At 41.4% G+C, this 19,730-nt stretch overlaps 1 protein-coding gene across 1 annotated transcript in view; it reads left to right on the top strand.

The window, feature by feature from the left end:
* Positions 1–14,978, top strand: part of TEX261 (testis expressed 261) — a 46,588-nt gene extending 31,610 nt beyond the window's left edge. Inside the window, exons 5-6 of the mRNA XM_030190975.1 lie at positions 8,971–9,073; positions 14,372–14,978. Of these exons, the coding sequence (XP_030046835.1) occupies positions 8,971–9,073; positions 14,372–14,487 (219 nt within the window). The 3' untranslated portion in view covers positions 14,488–14,978. The remainder of the gene's footprint in view (positions 1–8,970; positions 9,074–14,371) is intronic.
* Positions 14,979–19,730: the final 4,752 nt, after the last annotated feature.

The following is a 19,730-nucleotide window of genomic DNA, read 5'->3' as shown; positions in this document are numbered from 1 at the left end:
TGCCTGAAGTGGTATCAGTAGTCGGTAACACAAGACGGGCACCCATAATGCCCAGTTATAAGTGGGGTTGGCCTACTTGGAGGATGCTATTTATGATACGGGTTATTGCCCGCATTATGTCTTTGACTATCATGATACGTCAGCAACTCTGGTTTGGCATTGGGCAGCGGATGCATCATCACTCATCTAGTTAAATTGCGGTTTCTGGGCAAGTGGCTTTTTTGGAGAAGATCTCAGTAACTTGGTGAAAGATCTGGGGGAAGCTAAGCCACATTGGTTGCTGGAGGACAAGCCGAAAGCCCTCTGGTCATCTGTCTTCAGGGGGGTTCTTGATTTTAAGACAGCAGATGGTACCAGTCTGGTCAGTAGCAGTATGGTCAGAAGTCTTGCTTTCAGGCACGCCATTCTTTCCTTTTTTGCGGACTGGAAATCCTCCTCTTAGCTAGAGCACCCAATGCCTCCAGAGCTTTGCAATGATACGAGGCTGATCCACTCTTCTCTTCCTCCGGTGGGGGTACATCTTCAGGAGGAGTGAGCCAAACTCATGTCAGACCAGTGTGTTCTGGATATTCTTACAGAAGGTTACAAGTTGGAGTTTTCCTGCCTGGTCACTCCTCTCTTCTTGCAGTCTCCTTGTCAAAAGGGAACTAAGGCGGTTGAGGTTCAGACCACCGTGGATTCCAGGCTTGTGCTGCGGGTCATTGTTCCAGTTCCCCAGGCTAAACAACGACAAGGCAGATACTCCATCTACTTCGTTGTCCCAAAGAAGGAAGGCAACTTTTGTCCAGTCTTAGATCTCAAAGGTCTAAACCGCTGCCTCCAAGTGTTCTGCTTTCACACAGAGACACGAAGAAGAGTCATTGCCTCAGTTCAAGTGGGAGAATTTCTCACCTCCCTCATTCTCAAGGAGGTGTACTTCTATATACCTATATAGCTGCCGCATCACAGGTTTCTATGTTGTACAGTGCTGAGCCGTCGCTTCAATTCAGGGTTTTACCCTTCAGTCTCACCACGGCTCCAAGAACGTGTACCAAGGTTATGGTGTTAGCGGCAGCCTTTCTTCAGCGCCAGGGGATCAGAGTTCACCGGTATCTCAACAATTGACTCATTGTAAGTCATGCTATTCTTACAGTGTGGTGGTGTATTTTGCAATCATTGGGTTGGGTGATCAATTTTGAGAAGAGCAGACTAACTCCATTGCAGATGCTGGAGTATCTAGGGGTTCTATTCGACACAACATGGGGGAGGTTCTTCCTCAAAGAGCGCAGGAGGTTGAAGCTGGTTCATCAGATTTGTCTTCTCAGTCAAGGCAGGCCCAGGGTCTGAAGTCAGTGATGGCGGAAATGGAAGTGTTGCCATGGAAATGAGCTCATAACATAAGAGTAGCCATACTGGGTATGACCAATAGTCCATCTAGCCCAGTATCCTGTTTTCCAAACAGTGGCCAAGCCAGGTCACAAGTACCTGGCAGAAACCCAAATCGTGGCAACACTCCATACTACAAATCCCAGAGCCAGCAGTTGTTTCCCATGTCTATCTCGATAGCAGATTATGGACTTTTCCTCCAGGAATTTTGTCCAAACCTTTTTTTAAACCCAGAAATGCTAACAGCAGTTACCACATCCTCCGGCAAAGAGTTCCAGAGCTTAACTATTCATTGAGTGAAAAAATATTTCCTCCTAGTTGTTTTAAAAGTATTTCCATGTAACTTCCTCGAGTGTCCCCTAGTCTTTGTACTTTTGGAACAAGTAAAAAATGGATTTACTTCAGCTGAATCCATTATACCACAACTTGAAATCGCTTCGGTAAAAATCAATCACCCAAACCTGCAGGAACACCTTAACGTAATCCTACTCTATAGACCTCCAGGCAACTGGCAAGACTCCCAAACACACTTCATGGACTTCATTTCAAAAACTTGTGTCTCCACCTCAAACCTTATCATAATAGGAGATATCAACCTGCACCTTGAAGATCCTGCCTTAACAAGCACCCAAGAATGCAGAGAGTTCCTACAACTATGGGATCTTCACATACCAGATACACAACCAACTCACAACAAAGGACACACACTAGACAAATTCGATCCAGATTCAAACCTTACACTAACAGGTACAAGATGGACACCCGCACCGTAGTCAGACCACTATAAAGCACACATCTCCCTTCAATGGTGAACGAAAAACACAATTATTCAACAAGAACGAAAAACCTACACCACGAGAGAAAAAATAGACCCAGTAATATTCTGGCAACAGATCTACCACAACGGATGGACAACAAGGCAGGCACAAACCAATTCCTCCTAGAATGGGACAATAGATGTAGATCAATATTAGACAACATTGCCCCAATTCAAACCAGAACCTCACACAGGAAGAAATCAACACCATAGTTCAATGAAGAACTGAAAAAACTCAAAAGAAAGACGACCCCACACTTAACACCTGGAAACAACTTCAAAGAAAATATATATACACCATAAGACAAACTAAAAGACTATTTTATAAAACTGAAATCGGACCAAGCTACAAAGACACACATAAACTCTTCCAACTCGTGAATAAACTACTAGGTACCACACCAGTCACAACCAACAGCAGAGGTACACCAGGAGCAGATAATCTTACAAGATACTTCAATGAGAAAATCATACAACTGCGACTTAAAATACTGGTCAGTACCACTGATTACGCCGAACTCCTCGACTGTCTAGACCCAGACCCTGGAGTATACCCAGCAGACAGAACCTGGACCAACTTCGAGATATTATCGGAGGATCTTATCTCCCAAACGCTCAAAAGATTCGCAAAATCTCATTGCAAACTAGACATATGCCCAGACAACCTTATGACATCTGCCCCCCAACAATTTATAATAGACCTCACGAACCACGTGAACTATATGTTACAAATTGGACTCTTCCCGAAGGAGAAAGGAAACATTCTACTTACCCAAAGACGCAAAGAAGAGTGCCAGTGAACTAACCAACTACAGGCCAGTAGCATCCATCCCCTTAATAACCAAACTAATGGAAGGGATGGTAACCAAACAACTCACAAACCATTTAGACAAATTCTCAATACTACACGACTCCCAGTCAGGATTCCGATCTAATCACAGTACGGAAACGGTACTAGTTACTCTCATGATTAAATTTAAACAAACGATTGCAACTGGCAAGAACATACTACTTCTACAATTTGATATGTCTAGCGCCTTCGACATGGTTGACCATGGAATACTACTACACATCCTCGAGTACTTCGGAATTGGAGGCAACGTTCTCAATTGGTTCAAGAGGTTCCTAACCACACGATCATACCAAGTGACAGCTAATTCAACTACATCAGCTACATGGATACCTGAATGCAGAGTTTCACATGGATCCCCCCTCTCACCGACCTTATTAAACTTAATGATGATAACATTGGTGAAACTACTATCAAACCAAAACCATAATCCATACGTATGCGCAGATGACGTAACGATCTACATCCCATTTAAACAAGATTTAAAGGAAATTTCCAATGGTATCTACTACTACTACTACTACTACTTAACACTTCTAAAGCGCTACAAGGGTTACGCAGCGCTGTACAGTTTAACAAAGAAGGACAGTCCCTGCTCAAAGGAGCTTTCAATCTAATGGACAAAATGTACAGTCAAATCGGGGCAGTCTAGATTTCCTGAATAGAGGTATAATGGTTAGGTGCTGAAGGCAACATTGAAGAGGTGGGCTTTGAGCAAGGATTTGAAGATGGGCAGGGAGGGGGCTTGGCGTATGGGCTCAGGAAGTTTAGTCCAAGCATAGGGAGAGGCGAGGCAGAAAGGGCGGACTCTTTTCAGCTAAAACTCAATGCAGAAAAAACCCAATGCCTAATACCTCGCAACATAACACGAACAAATTCAACACCATTAACACACCAAAATTGAATCTTCCAATTTCGGACACCCTAAAAATTCTTGGAGTTACCATTGACCGACATCTAACACTTGAGAATCACGCGAAAAACACAACCAAGAAGATGTTCCATTCAATGTGGAAATTAAAAAGAGTAAAACCTTTCTTCCCAAGGGCCGTCTTCCGCAACCTGGTACAATCAGTGGTACTCAGCCAACTAGATTACTGCAATGCACTCTACGCTGGCTGTAAAGAGCAAATAATCAAGAAACTTCAAACAGCTCAGAACACTGCAGCTAGACTCGTATTCGGTAAAACAAAATATGAAAGTGCTAAACCCCTGCGAGAAAAGCTACACTGGCTCCCACTCAAAGAACGGATCATGTTCAAAATATGCACCCTAGTTCACAAAATCATCCACGGAGACGCCCCAGCATACATGTCAGACCTGATAAACCTACCACCCAGGAATGCTAAAAAGTCATCCCGCACATTCCTTAATCTTCACTTCCCCAATTGTAAAGGTCTAAAACACAAACTAACGCATGCGTCAACCTTCTCCTACTTGAGCACGCAATTCTGGAACGCGATGCCGCGCAACTTAAAAACGATCTATGAACTAACTTCCGCAAACTACTGAAGACACATCTCTTCAACAAGACATACCACAAAGATCAACAAATATGAATTCCTAAACGTATATCCGGAATTGCTTTACAACATTTGCTTGTTAAACTACCATCATGGTTTTAGTTATCATGTTACTCTAGACCCTTCTATAATACTAAATGTATATTTTCTTTCATCTTTCCACTATTCATGATGTATTGTAAGCTACATTGAGCCTGCAAAGAGGTGGGAAAATGTGGGATACAAATGCAATAAATAAATAATAAAATTCTACACCACTTAGGATTTTGTAGACCTCAGTCACAAACAGAAGGCAAATTGCTCCACTTGAAGTTAAAAACACCAACCAGGTAACAGTACAGCAATGGAAAGGAACCTCACGTAGATGGTGTTCAGGAATGTCTTTATTCAAAAGTCTTCTAAAACAATAGAGAGACCCGACACGACTTGTGTTTCAGCCTAACCAGCCTGCATCAGGGGTCTAGGAAATCATAACTCAGTACTTGCTCCTAGATTAGTTGTCAGATGGCACAATCTGCACTCGCTGTTTGCTCTGGCAATCAAATAGAGAATCGGACACAAATACAGCGCATACCTCATATCTCCCCTCATCCGCCTCTTTTTCAAGCTGAAGAGCCCTAACCTCTTTAGCCTTTCCTCATACGAGAGGAGTTCCATCCTCTTTTATCATTTGGTTGCTCTTCTTTGAACCTTTTCTAATTCCGCTATATCTTTTTTGAGATACGGTGATCAGAACTGAACGCATCATGAAGCGATACACAGGCATTATAGTATTTTCAGTCTTACCATCCCTTTCCTAATAATTCCTAGCATCCTATTTGCTTGCCGCCGCACACTGAGCAGAAGATTTCAGCGTATTATCTACAACAACACCTAGATCTTTTTCTTGGATGCTGACTCCTAAAGTGGACCCTAGTATTAGATAACTATGATTCAGATTATTTTTCCCAATATGCATCACTTTGCATTTGTCCACATTAAATTTCATCTGCCATTTGGATGCTCAGTCTTCCAATTTCCTAAGGTCTTCATGCAATATTTCAGTCCGCACGTGTTTTAACAACCTTGAATAGTTTTGTATCATCTTCAAATTTGATCACCTCACTTGCAATTCCAATTTCCATATCATTTATAAATACGTTAACTAGTACTATTCACCCTCCTCAATTGAGAAAAATGGCCTTTTAACCCTACCCTCTGTTTTCTGTCCAGCAACCAATTCTTAATCCACGGAAGTTAATTGCCTCCTATCCCATGACTTTAGTTTTCTCAGGAATGTCTCATGAGGTACTTTGTCAAAAGCTTTCTGAAACTCTAGATACACTACATCAACCAGCTCACCTTTATCGGCATGTTTATTCACACCTTCAAAGAAATGAAGCAAATTAGTGAGGCAAGACCTCCCTTGGCTGAATCCATGCTGTCTCATTAAACAATGTTTGTGTACATGTTCTATAATTTTGTTTGTTATAGTTTTCACTATTTTGCCTGGCACTGAAGACAGGCCTACCAGAAGTTGCAGGAAGATGTTATGATCCACTGTGTCAAAACACTTGACATATCAAACTGCAAAATAATCACCTTATTACCCAATCTCAATTCCAAGATTAGAGTAGCCAGAACAGCCTCAGTACTGTACTTTGCTCTAAAACTAGATATTGACTCGTAGTATATTGTAATTGTCCAAAAACATAATTAATTGTTAGGGTAACCAAGCCATCCATTACCTTATTTAAAAGGGAAATGGAAACTACTGGTCAATAATTAGACTCCTCATTATCTTTCAAATTTAGTTTCTTAGCGTTGACGGTGACTTTTGCATCGGCATGTGGGGTTTAGGACCTTCAGGCTCTGTCAAGATCCCTTTGCTTTTCACAGTGCTATCAGCATTTCATCTTAACCAATCTGTGGAGCTTTCATCCTTTCACTGAGAGGGCGAAGAGGCTCTGTATTCTTCCTTGAAGCTTCTCAATGGTCGCCGCATCTCAAGAAAGATATAGTAGAATTGGAAAAGGTACAGTGAAGGGCGACTAAAATGATAGCGGGGATGGGACAACTTTCCTATGAAGAAAGACTAAGGAGGCTAGGGCTTTTCAGCTTGGAGAAGGGACGGTTGAGGGGAGACATGATAGAGGTATATAAAATGAGTGGAGTGGAGCGTCTGTTCATGCTTTCCAAAAATACTAGAACCAGGGGGCATGCGATGAAACTACAGTGTAGTAAATTTAAAACAAATCGGAGAAAATTTTTCTTCACCCAGCGCATAATTAAACTTTGGAATTCATTGCCGGAGAACGTGGTGAAGGTGGTTAGCTTGGCAGAGTTTAAAAAGGGGTTAGACGGTTTCCTAAAGGACAAGTCCATAAACCACTACTAAATGGACTTAGGAAAAATCCACAATTCCAGGAATAACATGTATAGAATGTTTGTACGTTTGGGAAGCTTGCCAGGTGCCTTGGCCTGGATTGGCCGCTGTCGTGGACAGGATGCTGGGCTCGATGGACCCTTGGTCTTTTCCCAGTGTGGCATTACTTATGTACTTATGTATTAATGTGTGTAGAGTCCTTATTAGATATTTGGAAGTCACAAATGTGTTTCACAAATTGAACACTGTGCTTTTTGGTAAACAGAGGCATGGCCTCATATTTTCCAAGCCCACAATTGCTATCGTGTCTGCTTATGTGCTTTCAGGGAAGCAGGCTTCTCAGACATAGTGGGCTCATTCTGCGAGGCATTCTACAAGACATCCTGGGCGGAGACTACCTTACTGTCTCTGGCAGATACTTTGCAAGGCAGCAGCATGGTCGACACATTCCAGCACTACAGGGTGGACATTGCGGTGCTCTTGGAAGCCAGTTTTGTGGCTTTGATCTAGGGTGGCTGCACCAGGATTCTACCCACTCTAGGGATTGCTTTTGAACATCCCACAGGTTCTGGAATAGTGAGAAGCTATGTAATGGAATGAGAAATTAGGTCTTATCTGATAAATTTTCTTTCCATTTCTCTTTCCGTCTATTCCAGAGGCCCACCTGAAGTTTCTCAGATATTTAGTTGGTGCAAAGTAATGGGTCAAATAACGACTGTCACCTTGCATGGTGCTGTCTGCATACCTCTTGTTCTCTACTAGTTGTCCAGCGATGTGAGAGGTTCACACATTTTTGCTTGTCTGGTTAGTGTTAGGTTACTGAGTTGTTTATGATTGTTGTGTTTATTCTAAGTTTCACGTTATTGCTTGTCTAAGTAAATACTGAGGAGCTGTACTGGATGCCAAGAGAGATGTCTCTCAGCTCAGTTTTCAGTTCTCTACCTCCACCTGCTGGTTGATGGAGACACCTATCCTACAGGTTCTAGAATAATGGGAAGAATCAAGTAAGACCTAATTTCTCCATCTAATGTGTGAAACGTAGCCTGTTTCTTTTGCAGCCTAACCTCTGAGGTTTAAGATTTTACAAATTAAAGCCCAGGGAAGTATATTTAATTCTTTCTTAACAAATAACTAAAATTGGTCTTATTTCTTTAAATTCCCTTCCAATCAGTAGCAAACACTTCTAATTAATTGAGCTTATGATGGGTAGGTCTAAAAAGGAGGATTTGGAAGGTAGAAAAGAGTTGCAGAGGAAACTAAGAACCCAGAAATTCTGGGACTTCAAACAGTTTAAGTTTCTTCTCCCTTTGAAATGGATGTAAAAAAGAAATCTCTAGATGAAGCAATAAGATGAGCTTTGTTAATTAAAAAAAAAGTGAGAAAAATAAAATTGAGCCATTTTTACTAAAGCCAATAAAATTAAAGCCAACAGCTAACTCAGCAAAATAATATTACAAAAAAAAAAAAATTAAAAATATAAATCAAATGGCATTTGATGCAAAAAAAAAAATCCTCAATCTGCAGTGCTCTCCTCTTAGAGAGGTTTGGTTGTGGCTGACGAGCAAATGCAATAGTGCAGAAGTCAGTTCTTCAAAAAGACAGGTTCCACACTTCTGAGAACATAAAAGGCCAAAGTTTAACAGCTTAAGCTTTGTTCTTTCCTGAACCTGGTAGCTAGTGTAAGTAAGAAAGTTATGCAAAAGGCGATGTGGAACGTTGAACTTGCTTTGTGGTCTGTATTTGCAAGTATATTCTCTAACATGGCTTATGATATGCTGGTATAGGGTACTTGCCTAATTTGCACTTTTTAAGGTACTTCTAAAATCAACTTTATCTAAAATTTTGCTAGTGTTAGTGGTGCTAAAAATATCGAAGTGTTCTTGAATTTTAAAGTTAAAGGGATAAAATGTCTCTTGTGTTACTACTATCCATTGGGTTCTTGTATGTTGTTAGTCTGTACACCCTGACATTGACTGTTAGCTCAAATAATTCTTTCTTTCAGTGTTAGCCCTCCATTTGCTGTGTTCTTAACTCGTTTTTTTTCTGACAGGTACTTGCATATTTCACATTCTGCCTGTGGCTTGTTCCATTTGCTTTTTTCGTCTCGCTGTCTGCTGGAGAGAATGTCCTCCCGTCAACAGTACAGCAAGGGGGTAAAGGTTTTTAATATTTAACCATCTATTCATTAAGGAAAGGAAAATATTAACTTGTGAAGAGAGGGAGTCTGAGCTGAGAACATCTTTTGAGGAGAGGGAAAAGGCTATGTTAAATCTGTACAACATTAGTTGGAGACCCTTCCTCAGTCCTTAACCAGCCCTAATGGTTATATATTGTGCTTTGGTGAGAAAGCAATAGGCTTGTTACCTGTGAGATTTATTAGTATCTTGTGGGTTATCTTTTCATATCTAGTGCTATGGGATAGGACAAGGAATTACTCAAGGAAAGGGGTCTCTCTGCTGGGTGGCTAAGCTATGGAGGATTAGTCTTTGTGACAGTGCTGTGCTTACTCATCTTTTAGAAAAAGGGTCTCCTACCATGTTAGAAAACACTTCCAATTTGATTTCTTTTGTCCAAATGAGTTACTTTAGATAACATTACTAGCTTTTCAAATTAATTAAGAGCCTAATTAATAGGTACAAGTTGTGGAGTCAATATGGACCTTCTTTTTTATTTTTTAATTCTTTTCAGAGGTTTGTTTTGGTATGGCATTTTCCTTTGACAACAGCTTTAGGCATCCATCTCAATTGGATCCATCTCTATTGGCAGAAAGATGTCACCTCGCATATAACATCAGGAACCAAAGAGCAGTGAGAGAAGGCAAACCACCAGGAACAGTTTTTCTTATGTGAAATGATTATAAAATTATGGTCATGTTTTCATCAGGGGTAAAGGCAATCCAAAATATTTTTAATGTAAAATATCCTTGCTTTCACCAATTCAAAAGTGTGCTGTGTAAGCTGATGGTCTAAATATGTACTAAAAAGCTGCTTAATTGATTTCTCAGAGCAAGTAAACCACGTTACACCATTTCTATAAACACAAAAAAAAGCATAGAATTCATGCATGTTCCAACTGAAAGACTACATCATGACAGTTCTCCTTCCACACAACACAATTAGCGCTCACTTTCGCGCACTCACCTTCCTACCCAGACTCTACTGCAAAGCTCCTGTTCCTCTCCAGCCCTCATTTCTCTCTCCCCCCCCATCCTAACGTCCCTATCCCCAGGTTTAGTCCCTCACCAGTACTTAGTCCGACTTCAAATTCTCTCCGTGGATCTTTCCCCAAATTAGTTGTCTCAAATTTTTTCCCTGCATTGTCACCCTATCCATTGCTCTGCCCCATTATGTTCTTTCTCTCTCTCCTGGATTCCTCATCATCAATTTTGCTTCTCCCAAGCTGAACTTCTTCAGCTCACTCTCTTCCCCAACCTTAATCCACTTCCCAGCTCCTGTTCTGCCTTCAGCCTGACATAGATTTGGACAGCTAAAGTGCCAACTGCTGCATCTGTTCCTCCTCTTATCCCCTAGCAGCTGTGCAATCACTCTTCCTCTTTGACCACCCCAGTGCCTGGTTTGTGTGACTACCAAGTGTTGTAGTCACACAAACCATCCTCTTCCAGCAAGCCAGTGGAGCCAACTCTTCAAGCAGACCACACAGCCACTTTTGTTTTTCTCTTCCAGCAAGTCTGAGAAGCATGGTTATTCTTCTGTGGAGGGGAAATGTACATTATGCAAAAATACTTCATTGCACAGTTGCCATGGAAGTTCCCCTAGAAGTAAATACTATATTCTGTAAAAGGGATGTTCACCAAGCAAACAACCAGATCTAAATTAATCATAAGAAAAACAAACTGAGATCCATGTTTGTAGATCATTTGTGGGTATATACTGGCACCCTTATCTCCATCTAACCCCTGGGAGATCCAGACTCTCAATGACAAATTTACACAAGTATCCACCTGGCTGAATGACAATAAAATGAAACAACCAAGGCACTACTAATTCTCCAGCACACCCAACCAGCCACTTGCTGCACCAGCTATACTTTGTGGTGTGCTGATCCCCCCTCCTTAAAAACTTGTTGGTATCTTTTTTTTTTTTTATCAACCAGCCCCCCCCCCCCCCCCCCCCCCCAAAAAAAAAAAAAAAATGTGACTACAACTATGACTTACCAGCCTCAGATGTTAATGTCAGGTCTGTTAGAGCTGCACACAGGTCCCTGGAGTAGTGTAGTTGTCGGTGCACTGCACTATGGAGTGGGGGACTCGGCTTCCTATCTCCCTCTACCTATCACACTTGTGGTGGAAACTGTGACCCCTCCCAAAGTCACTGAAACCCTACCTGTCACACTTGTGATGGAAACTGTGACCCCCCTCCAGTCACCGAAACCCTACTGTATCCACATATAGGTGCCCCCTTCACCCATAAGGGCTATTGTAGTGGGGAACAGTGTGTTTTAGAGGGCTCAGGGGGACAAGGTAAGGGAGCAAAGGTGAGATGTGTACCTGGGAGTATTGTTATGAAGTGCTCTCCTGGGAGGTTTGGGGGTCCAGGCTAGTAAAAATGCTGATGCAAACTACATCCCAATGCTATGAATATCTACGTTTTGCACTTACTCATTTTTTTTTTCTTAAAAAATGGACCAAAAAACAAAACGCCCAAAGCACAAAACCTTGTTCGAAACAATATTTTCACAAAAAAAATATTTTTTTTTCTTTTTCAAAAATGACCTTCTTATTCGGAGACGTCATATCGAAAATGCCCCTCTACGTCTACTAGGACTCTAAGATGTTTAGGTAATGAATTCTGTTTCTTAGTGCTTTGATAGGAAAAGCCTGCAGTATGAATAGATTTGTAGATAACTTTCTTACAACGAGGTTAGTGAAGAGATAAGTCCTCTCTAGATTTGGTTAAAGTATTTCATTTAGGCAGGTCAGTGAGGTTTTGCATATATGAAGGAGACATACCATATAAGATCTGGTATACAAATACATATAGTTTAAAGGTAATTCTGGCCTCCAATGGAAGTTCAAGAGAGAAAGCTTTATAAAACTCAGCCAAGAGGCTATCAGAGCTAGGTGCTTTGTTCACAGGAAAGAATTTTATAGCTGTCAAAAGGGGTGACAGCACAGGCGGCAGTCAACACCGAGGCCGCAAGTGGCACCGACGTCAAAGACCTCACTGCAGGCTGATGACCCTAAGAGACAGCAGCAAGAGGCAGGCGCAAGCACCTCAGATGCTGATAGACTTTATAAACCATGCCAAAAGTTCAGGGAGCAAGGCTCAGAGACGCTCATTGAAGGGTGACATCGAGAAAAGCTGGGGCGTCTGTGTAGAAACAGGCTGAACTTGTGGGGTCAAAGTGAGACCCATGCATCAGCACCTCCTGTATGTAGGGGGAGCAGTCCTCCCGGCACCATGTGTCAAGAGCAATCGATGGCCGATGCTTCTTCCCGATGCTCCTAGGTGCTGACGGTCTGGTTCGATGCCAGTAAGTCCCGGGGGGCCTGTATTGCAGCCAACATTGAGGCAGGTGAAGACCCACTCTAAGGATCTCGCAACAATATGGACCAACACACTTGATGCCAATGCCAACTCTGACAGTGATGCTGAGGTTTCAGACCTGGCTTCAAAATGTTTTCCTTTGAAATTCTCTTGCTAACTGTTCTTTTCTTCATACGAACATGCAGAGGACAGAGGGGTTATGCTTAGGCCCCAAACACTGGAGTCACCTAGAATTGGTGTCTTTGGCAGAGATGATCCTATTGCACCGGGTACAGCACTTAAAGCCACTGGGAACCTTCTTTGATGGCATGGAAGGAAAAACAGCTGTGGCTAAATCAAGAAACTCAATGGTGCTCAAAAATGGGCAAAGCACCAGAGAAAAATGAAGGGAAGAACGTGACCAAAGCTGAAGCCTAAATGCGGCCTACTGAGTGTAGTTAATAAAGCAAACCTAAAAAAAAAAAAATAAGGGGGGGGGGGGAGTAAACTAAAACTGTAAGGAAAGTGAGGAAGAATACCCCTGAGGTACAGAATAAAGCAAACAAAGAGAAACTGGGAAGGCACAAAAAGAAGATGCGTTAGAAAACCGAACCAGCACCTGAAAAGAGAGAAATGTGTCCACTCCTTACCGCAGAAAGAAGAAAACTGATGGTCCCGTGCTCTTGCGGCAGGCGGGAAGGCACTCACACTCAAAATAGCTGTGTAAAAGCATGTCACAAGCTCTGAACTGGGCAAAGTGGATCAAGTTACCCACATGTGAGAATCATATGCCTGCTTATCCTCGACAAACAATCTCCCTAGGGTTCTTTTTCATTTGTGCATGTATGAAAGTTCTGTGTAGCTTTTTGCACACACAGTTTTCATACATGCATGAAGCTTCCCCCAGCCCCCAAGAGGAGATGGAGCTGTGATAGAGGGAGAAGGATGAAGGGGACATGAGTGGCAGTGGACACGGGCAAGAGGCATTTTTCCTATGTCCTTCATAACTCTATGGGCTGGAAAGAGAAGATTGGGGGGTTAAAGAGATCAGAGGACACAGCCAAGAGGAAGGTCCTGCAATGGCAGTCAAAGCTGATGAAAGCATTGCCCACAAGCTGGTGTGAAGCAGTGCAGTTTATGACAAAACCCTGCAGGAAAGTCATATTACGACTGCTCCAGACCTCCCTTAAAATTTATCTCGGTAAAGGTAGGCGGGCCTTTCTCTGCATAGCTCATAAATGGCTGTGCATCTCTCAGAATGCATATTTGAATACTGATCAGCTCATTTGAGTAGATTAGCATACTGTTTCTGTTGTCGGCTGGGAATGATAAAAAGCACACAGAGCCCCTTTGTGCATCTCCCACTGAATACTGTGCTCGCTGAACTGGCTGGAACCAGTCAAAAATGCACATTGCTGGCCTGATAAGTTTTGTGTATCGGCCCCTTAAGAGGCAAAACTAGTTCTGTGTTAACTACTTTTACTCCTCCCTTTTTTCCTTACATTTTCTTGGATATTGACCTATAAAACAGAGTTGCGTCTCACACGTTTGTCAGTGTTTGTTTGAAGGGACAGACTTGTCTGTTGCTCAATTTCTGTTTTTAATATGAAAAATTTAGTGAGACACTTAACCATGCATCAGTTCTGAGCTGAAAAATTGCAAAATAAAAGCACAATTCTTTTCTGGAAAATGAACAAAACTATAGCAGAAGGCTTAGATTCTGCTCCATATGATGTGATTCCCCCCCCCCCCCCCCCCCCCCCCCAAAAAAAAAAAAAAAAATAGTCTGCCTTCATATCCTAGAAGGGAAGACAGTTCACAATTGATCTGGGCTATTATGAACATCATGGAAATGTGTCGTCATGCTGTGGGGCAGAATAGATAAAACTTAGGAAGTATGGTAGTTCTCTTTGGTGCAAATAGCCAGTATTCTGTGTCCCCATTAATCTTTTGTTTGTTTCACAGATGATGTAGTATCAAACTACTTTACCAAAGGGAAGAGAGGCAAGCGTTCAGGAATTCTTGTGATCTTCTCTTTCATCAAGGAAGCTATCCTGCCCAGCCGCCAGAAGATGTACTGATCATTCTTAAGGGTGGCACAGTGAGAGACATTGCTTTTTCAACTGTGGTTCATCTCGGGCAAAGAAACTAAGCAAGGGAGCAGGCCGATGGTGAACTTTGGATCACTGTGTAACAGTGTCTTGAAGCCAAAATGGACTTTTCCTGACAGATGTTTAGCCAGTAACATGAAGACCAGTTAAAATCATAACGTGTGTAGGTTTTGGTGGGAACAGGAAATCGTATGTCACTATATATTGCTAAGCAGAAGTACCCACCATTTCCCCCACTCCCACCCCACCCTACTCACTAACTTGATGATCTCTGGGATACTGCTTAGAAGACTGTTCCAAAGTTGTTTCTTGTTCTCTTAAAGGAAAAAAAAATCAAGTTACCCAGGTAAAATGAAGGCTTGATAGGACTTTGTTTGTTCAGCTGCAGGTGAGCATATACTACATGGAGTGTATGATTGTAAGGTGTTACTGGAAATTATAATAAAAAGCTGAAAGCTTTCTGTCTATTTTTTTATCAAGTTGTTGGTTAACAATGCTTTCATGGATAGCAGCAGCAATATATTTTGAGCCTGTGGGTTTCTGAGAAATGAATTTGCATTACTGTTGCCAGACTTAACTGTGGAGGTTGTATGGATCTGTGGTTGCTAAAAACTTAGTTGAATTGTAATACCTTGCACACTATCGGAGAATTTCAGTACATATATTGGAGTAAACTTTGTCCAGGAATGGGTCTTGTACCCTCTTTCATTCAACTCTTTATTTTTTGGCAGAGAAATGATTCAAGGTAGATTTGACTTTTTTATGGTGTTTTGATACAATGAGGTTTTTTTTTTCTGTAATTGTAAACTATGGGTTAAAATATATTTTATTAACCTGCTGGAGGGCAGTTGGGGTTGGTGAACCCGAATTTGTTTAAAAGGTGGCAGTCGGATGCTGGAGAGTAGTGCCAGAAATGAGCCTGGGCTGGAGCGATGGGTGCTCACATGGTGAGGAGGCCATAGTATGTGCTGAATCAGGGACCCAGAAGTTTGCACATAGGCAGGAAAGTGTGAAGGCCCAAAGCCTAAGTCAGGACAGCAGGGCCAGTCAGAACAGAGCTATGCACCATATGATAACATGTATACATAGATCAGAAATGGAGACAGATTGGGTTACTGAAGTGAAGTATGGCATGGTTGGAGGGGAAGGGGAGTGAATAATTCCAGCTCTTGCTCTGCTAGGCTGAATCTGGGCCAGAGTGTTTGATTTCGTGCATACATGAGAGCTGGAATGGAGACATGCCATGAAGGAGACTTGTTCAAATTCCTGGGACTGGCAAGATGAAGGGAAGGCTTCGACTTGGGGGTTGATGTATAGCTGGAGTAGGAATTTGACTAGGACAGTGGGATGAGTTTGAATAAGAGAAGTGTGTAGGCATGTGAGAAGGTGCCGAAGACTTTTAGAGGAAGCAGCAGAGCTGAATGTTGAGGGAGAATTAGTACTGGAAAGACCAGTAAAGTGTATGTGTACGTCACTGAGGTGGAATTGGTTTTAAACAGGACTGGAGGAGGGTGGGGCCCATGAAGGAAAGATTGTACATGCGTAGGTGTAATGGAGGCTGACTAGTCTGATACTTGCGGGGCAACGGAGGCCTGCAGTATAAGTGTCCAGGGTCCTAGCAAGGTGTTGCAGAGGCTCCAAAGATTCAGAATTTTTATTTTTGTGTGTACATATGTGTGTGCATGGTTGAATGAGCATTAGCTGTTAGAACCGGATATCAGGGGGAGTAAAAATGGATAACTTACAGATTATGGCAGAGGTGGAAGAAGAGTGGAAATACGGATTATATTTAGTGTAGTAAGAATGAGTGAGTGGTTGATATGTGTGTATGTGAATTTAAGTATTTTAATGAAGAGTCTGCTGCAGTATTGTAAACAGCATATGGGATGAATGCTTTTGATTGGATGCATATCCTCTGACAAGGGAACGTTATGGTGAGCTGTTTTTCTCCTGCACCACAGTTATATTGAGTCAGTTGGGGAATCAATCTGAAATAAAAGGTAGTGTTGAAACTGAACTCCTGTCGGAAATTTTGAGAAATTAGATGCAGTGTTTTGTGTGTAAAGAAAATGTTGTGCATATATGGAATAAAATAAGAAATCCTGAGAATATTGTTTCAAGTGAAGGCTTTATTGAGCATAGAGTTGTATGTATGGAAACTAGGTTAATGCTGTTAAATTAATAAGCGTGGGCTAAATAAATGACCGTAAATATGGTGTTTTGTAAGAGACTGAAGCCGTAATGCTCAAAGTTAACCGGGCTTGCAACATTTCTTTTAGAGTGGTTTTAGCTAGTTCAACATGCGCGTTATTGTGCACCTAATGCACTAAAGGTTTTGGCACTGCTTTTACCGTTCACAGAAGCAACAACTGATGATTCTGTGCAAACGAGCTCATTAGTATTAAAATGTGATGTAAATGAGGCCATTAATGATTCCCTCCAATGCTCAGAGAAACGGCGTAGAAAATCCCCTGCCCTAACGCCTAAAACCTACCGACGGCTCCGAGCAGGCATTAGGCTGAGTGTGCAGAATTAGAGAAGACTCCCTAGGAGTGGAGGAGGGATGGTGGCAGTTTATCTTTGCTTAATATCAGGGGTCCCGTGCCGATCTCTAGTTCCTGATGCGGGAGGTTGTGAGTACTTTTTTCACTTGTATATTTTTACATTCTTGCTGTCTGGTTTACTTTCTGCCCAGGGTTTCCGCTCCGGAGACCACAGCCAATCTTTCTTGACTGGACATGCGCAAAAAAACTGTGCCTGCTGCACAGCTCTTTTGGGCATCCCTAAGGCATGTCCCACCTCCTTTAACTTCCAATGCTCAACACAAACAGCGTGCATACAATTTGCATGTTTTTTTGTGTTGAGCATTGTGTAGTAACCTTTCTTCGGTGTTCGGGCCGATGCTTTCTGAGCTGTTTTGACTGTGTTTAATTCTTTTTCAGGCCGATACTCAACTTAAAATTAATTCCATCCTTGATTTGACTGAATGTATCTGATAGAAAAGTGAAAGGTAGCTCATTACAAGCAAATAAGCCCTATGAGAAATCTGGTCTGATCTGCTCGAGATCCAATGTTAATGCCAGGAACATTCTCGGTGCTGAAAACTGAAATTAAACAGGCTTACCTGTCAGATAAGTATTGGGCTATGAGCATGAGTGTTATGAATATAGCACCCAGTTGTTATATGTAGTTGTTTATATATAGATGTGCTATGTTGAAGAAAATGCACATTTGCTTGTTAGATGGTTATATTAGGGAACAGGCTAGGAGTGTCAGTGAGTCATAAATACAGCAATGAGAATTTTTTATTCTTTGCTATATTAAAGAAGAGACATCTAGCATTAGATAAGGTAATTTTAATTCTTTTATATCGTATTAGGTAATTATGTTTTTAACATTTCATGCAAGAAAGGGAACTGCAGTTCTCACATTTTTATTTTCTGTTCTTTTTGTAGCATGTTCATGTTTGTATATCTTTTTGCTGATAATAAAAATGTTTGTTATTTCATATTAGGTAGTTAGTCTCACAGTGAAAATAAAGCATAAGAGGAATGTTTTAACTTAGAGCGTTATCAAACAGAATAGGACGGCAGACTCTGAAGGTAAGTAGGTGACCCGGACCGGAGAGCAGCAGAACTACAGTAGCTGTTTTCTAGAAAGGTGCCCCATTGCAACTAAGGTGAAGAAAAGAAAGACGAGATTAAGATAAGTGAAAGACTGATGGGGGGCATAGATACTGAAGCCTATCAATATCTAAACCTTTGATCTCTATTTGGCTTATTGTTTCAAAAAAAAAATGGAGGAAAAGCCTCAAATATACATAAGTAACTCCATTAATAACAGCACAGTGGCTTTCACCTTCATGGAGCACTACTCCCTCTCATCATTGGCATAAAAACCTCAATGTATTGTTTAATCTTGAGAAGAAAGTAATTTTTAATTTTTAAACAATAACTTATCTTTGCAGTTGCACAGTCTCTTTTGTCTCCCCACGGCCAACATGGCCAAGGTTTTGGGTCCTGCTTTAGGGTCTGTGATTCACTCGACTGTCTGCAAACAATAACATAAACATTCTAAATAGAAGTATCCTTCCAGCAACTTACGCTTTTCAAAACGCCAATGTTAGTGCCTCACTTCACTCCTGCAAACTCCTCCTCTGTCCCGTGCTCATCTCAAACATAGCGCTCAAACTTATCCATCAGCTTTAGCTGACTAATAGAAGATCTTAAAAGTTTTTAAAGACCCACTCTTCAGAAAAAATGGCTCCATTCTATCCTGGAATTTAGCCACCCCAGACTTAATGTCTGTAAACGGTGAATCCACTTTTGTTCTTGTTGTACAAGCACCAGTCTTCTGTCACCCCCCAGCTATTTCAGATCCAAGCTCCTTGCAATCTATCAATCATTTACCTCCAAAGTTTAAAAGGCCCGTTTTAATTTTTATTATATTCAAAATATGTTAACAATAATCTCATAGCGACTACTTATCTCTGGTACTTGTGACCTGGATACCACTGTTGGAAGCCGGATTCTGGGCTAGAAGGACCATCGGTCTGACCAAGTATGACTGTTTTTATGTTCTTATCAGCTGGTTGTGACTACAGGTATTTAAGTAAGACTGAAATTCAGCATCATAATTATTCATTGTGAATAATCAAATAGTGCCAGGTTAGATTATAAATCTTGAGGGTTTTTGTTTTCCATTTTTAGTGTGTAATACATGAAATAACTGTAATTGGTAGTCTGATTAAGATTGGAGTATGTGAATTAAACTTTGTACAAGTGGGTTGAAGACAGCCTGGTCAATGAGATACCACCATGTCTTGGTTTTTATTCTCAGTCTTCATTTCTAGTCCTCAAGGACTGCCAATGGTTCAGGTTTTCAGGATATCCCTAATGAATATGCATGAGAGAGATTTACATGCCTAATTCTTCTATGTAACTCTTACACATTAGAGATATTCTGAAACTCTGACCTGTTAGTAGCCTTCAAGGACTTAGAACAGCTTAATATGCTTTGTTTGGATGCCACTGCACTTAGTTAATGTCTTTGTCCACCAATATGATTGGATATTTAGTCATGTTTATGGCCCATTTTCTCATTGTAACAGAAAATGTTATTTACATGTGTGGAAGATAGACTATTTTTTTTCTCTTTTCTTCTATGTCTTAACAGGGTCACCTGTGACCTCAACTTCCTCTTCCGCATTCCTT

The sequence above is a fragment of the Microcaecilia unicolor genome, chromosome 2 (genome assembly GCF_901765095.1).
Source record: "Microcaecilia unicolor chromosome 2, aMicUni1.1, whole genome shotgun sequence".
NCBI classification, from domain to species: domain Eukaryota; kingdom Metazoa; phylum Chordata; class Amphibia; order Gymnophiona; family Siphonopidae; genus Microcaecilia; species Microcaecilia unicolor.
This window is presented reverse-complemented; position numbering and strand designations above follow the sequence as displayed.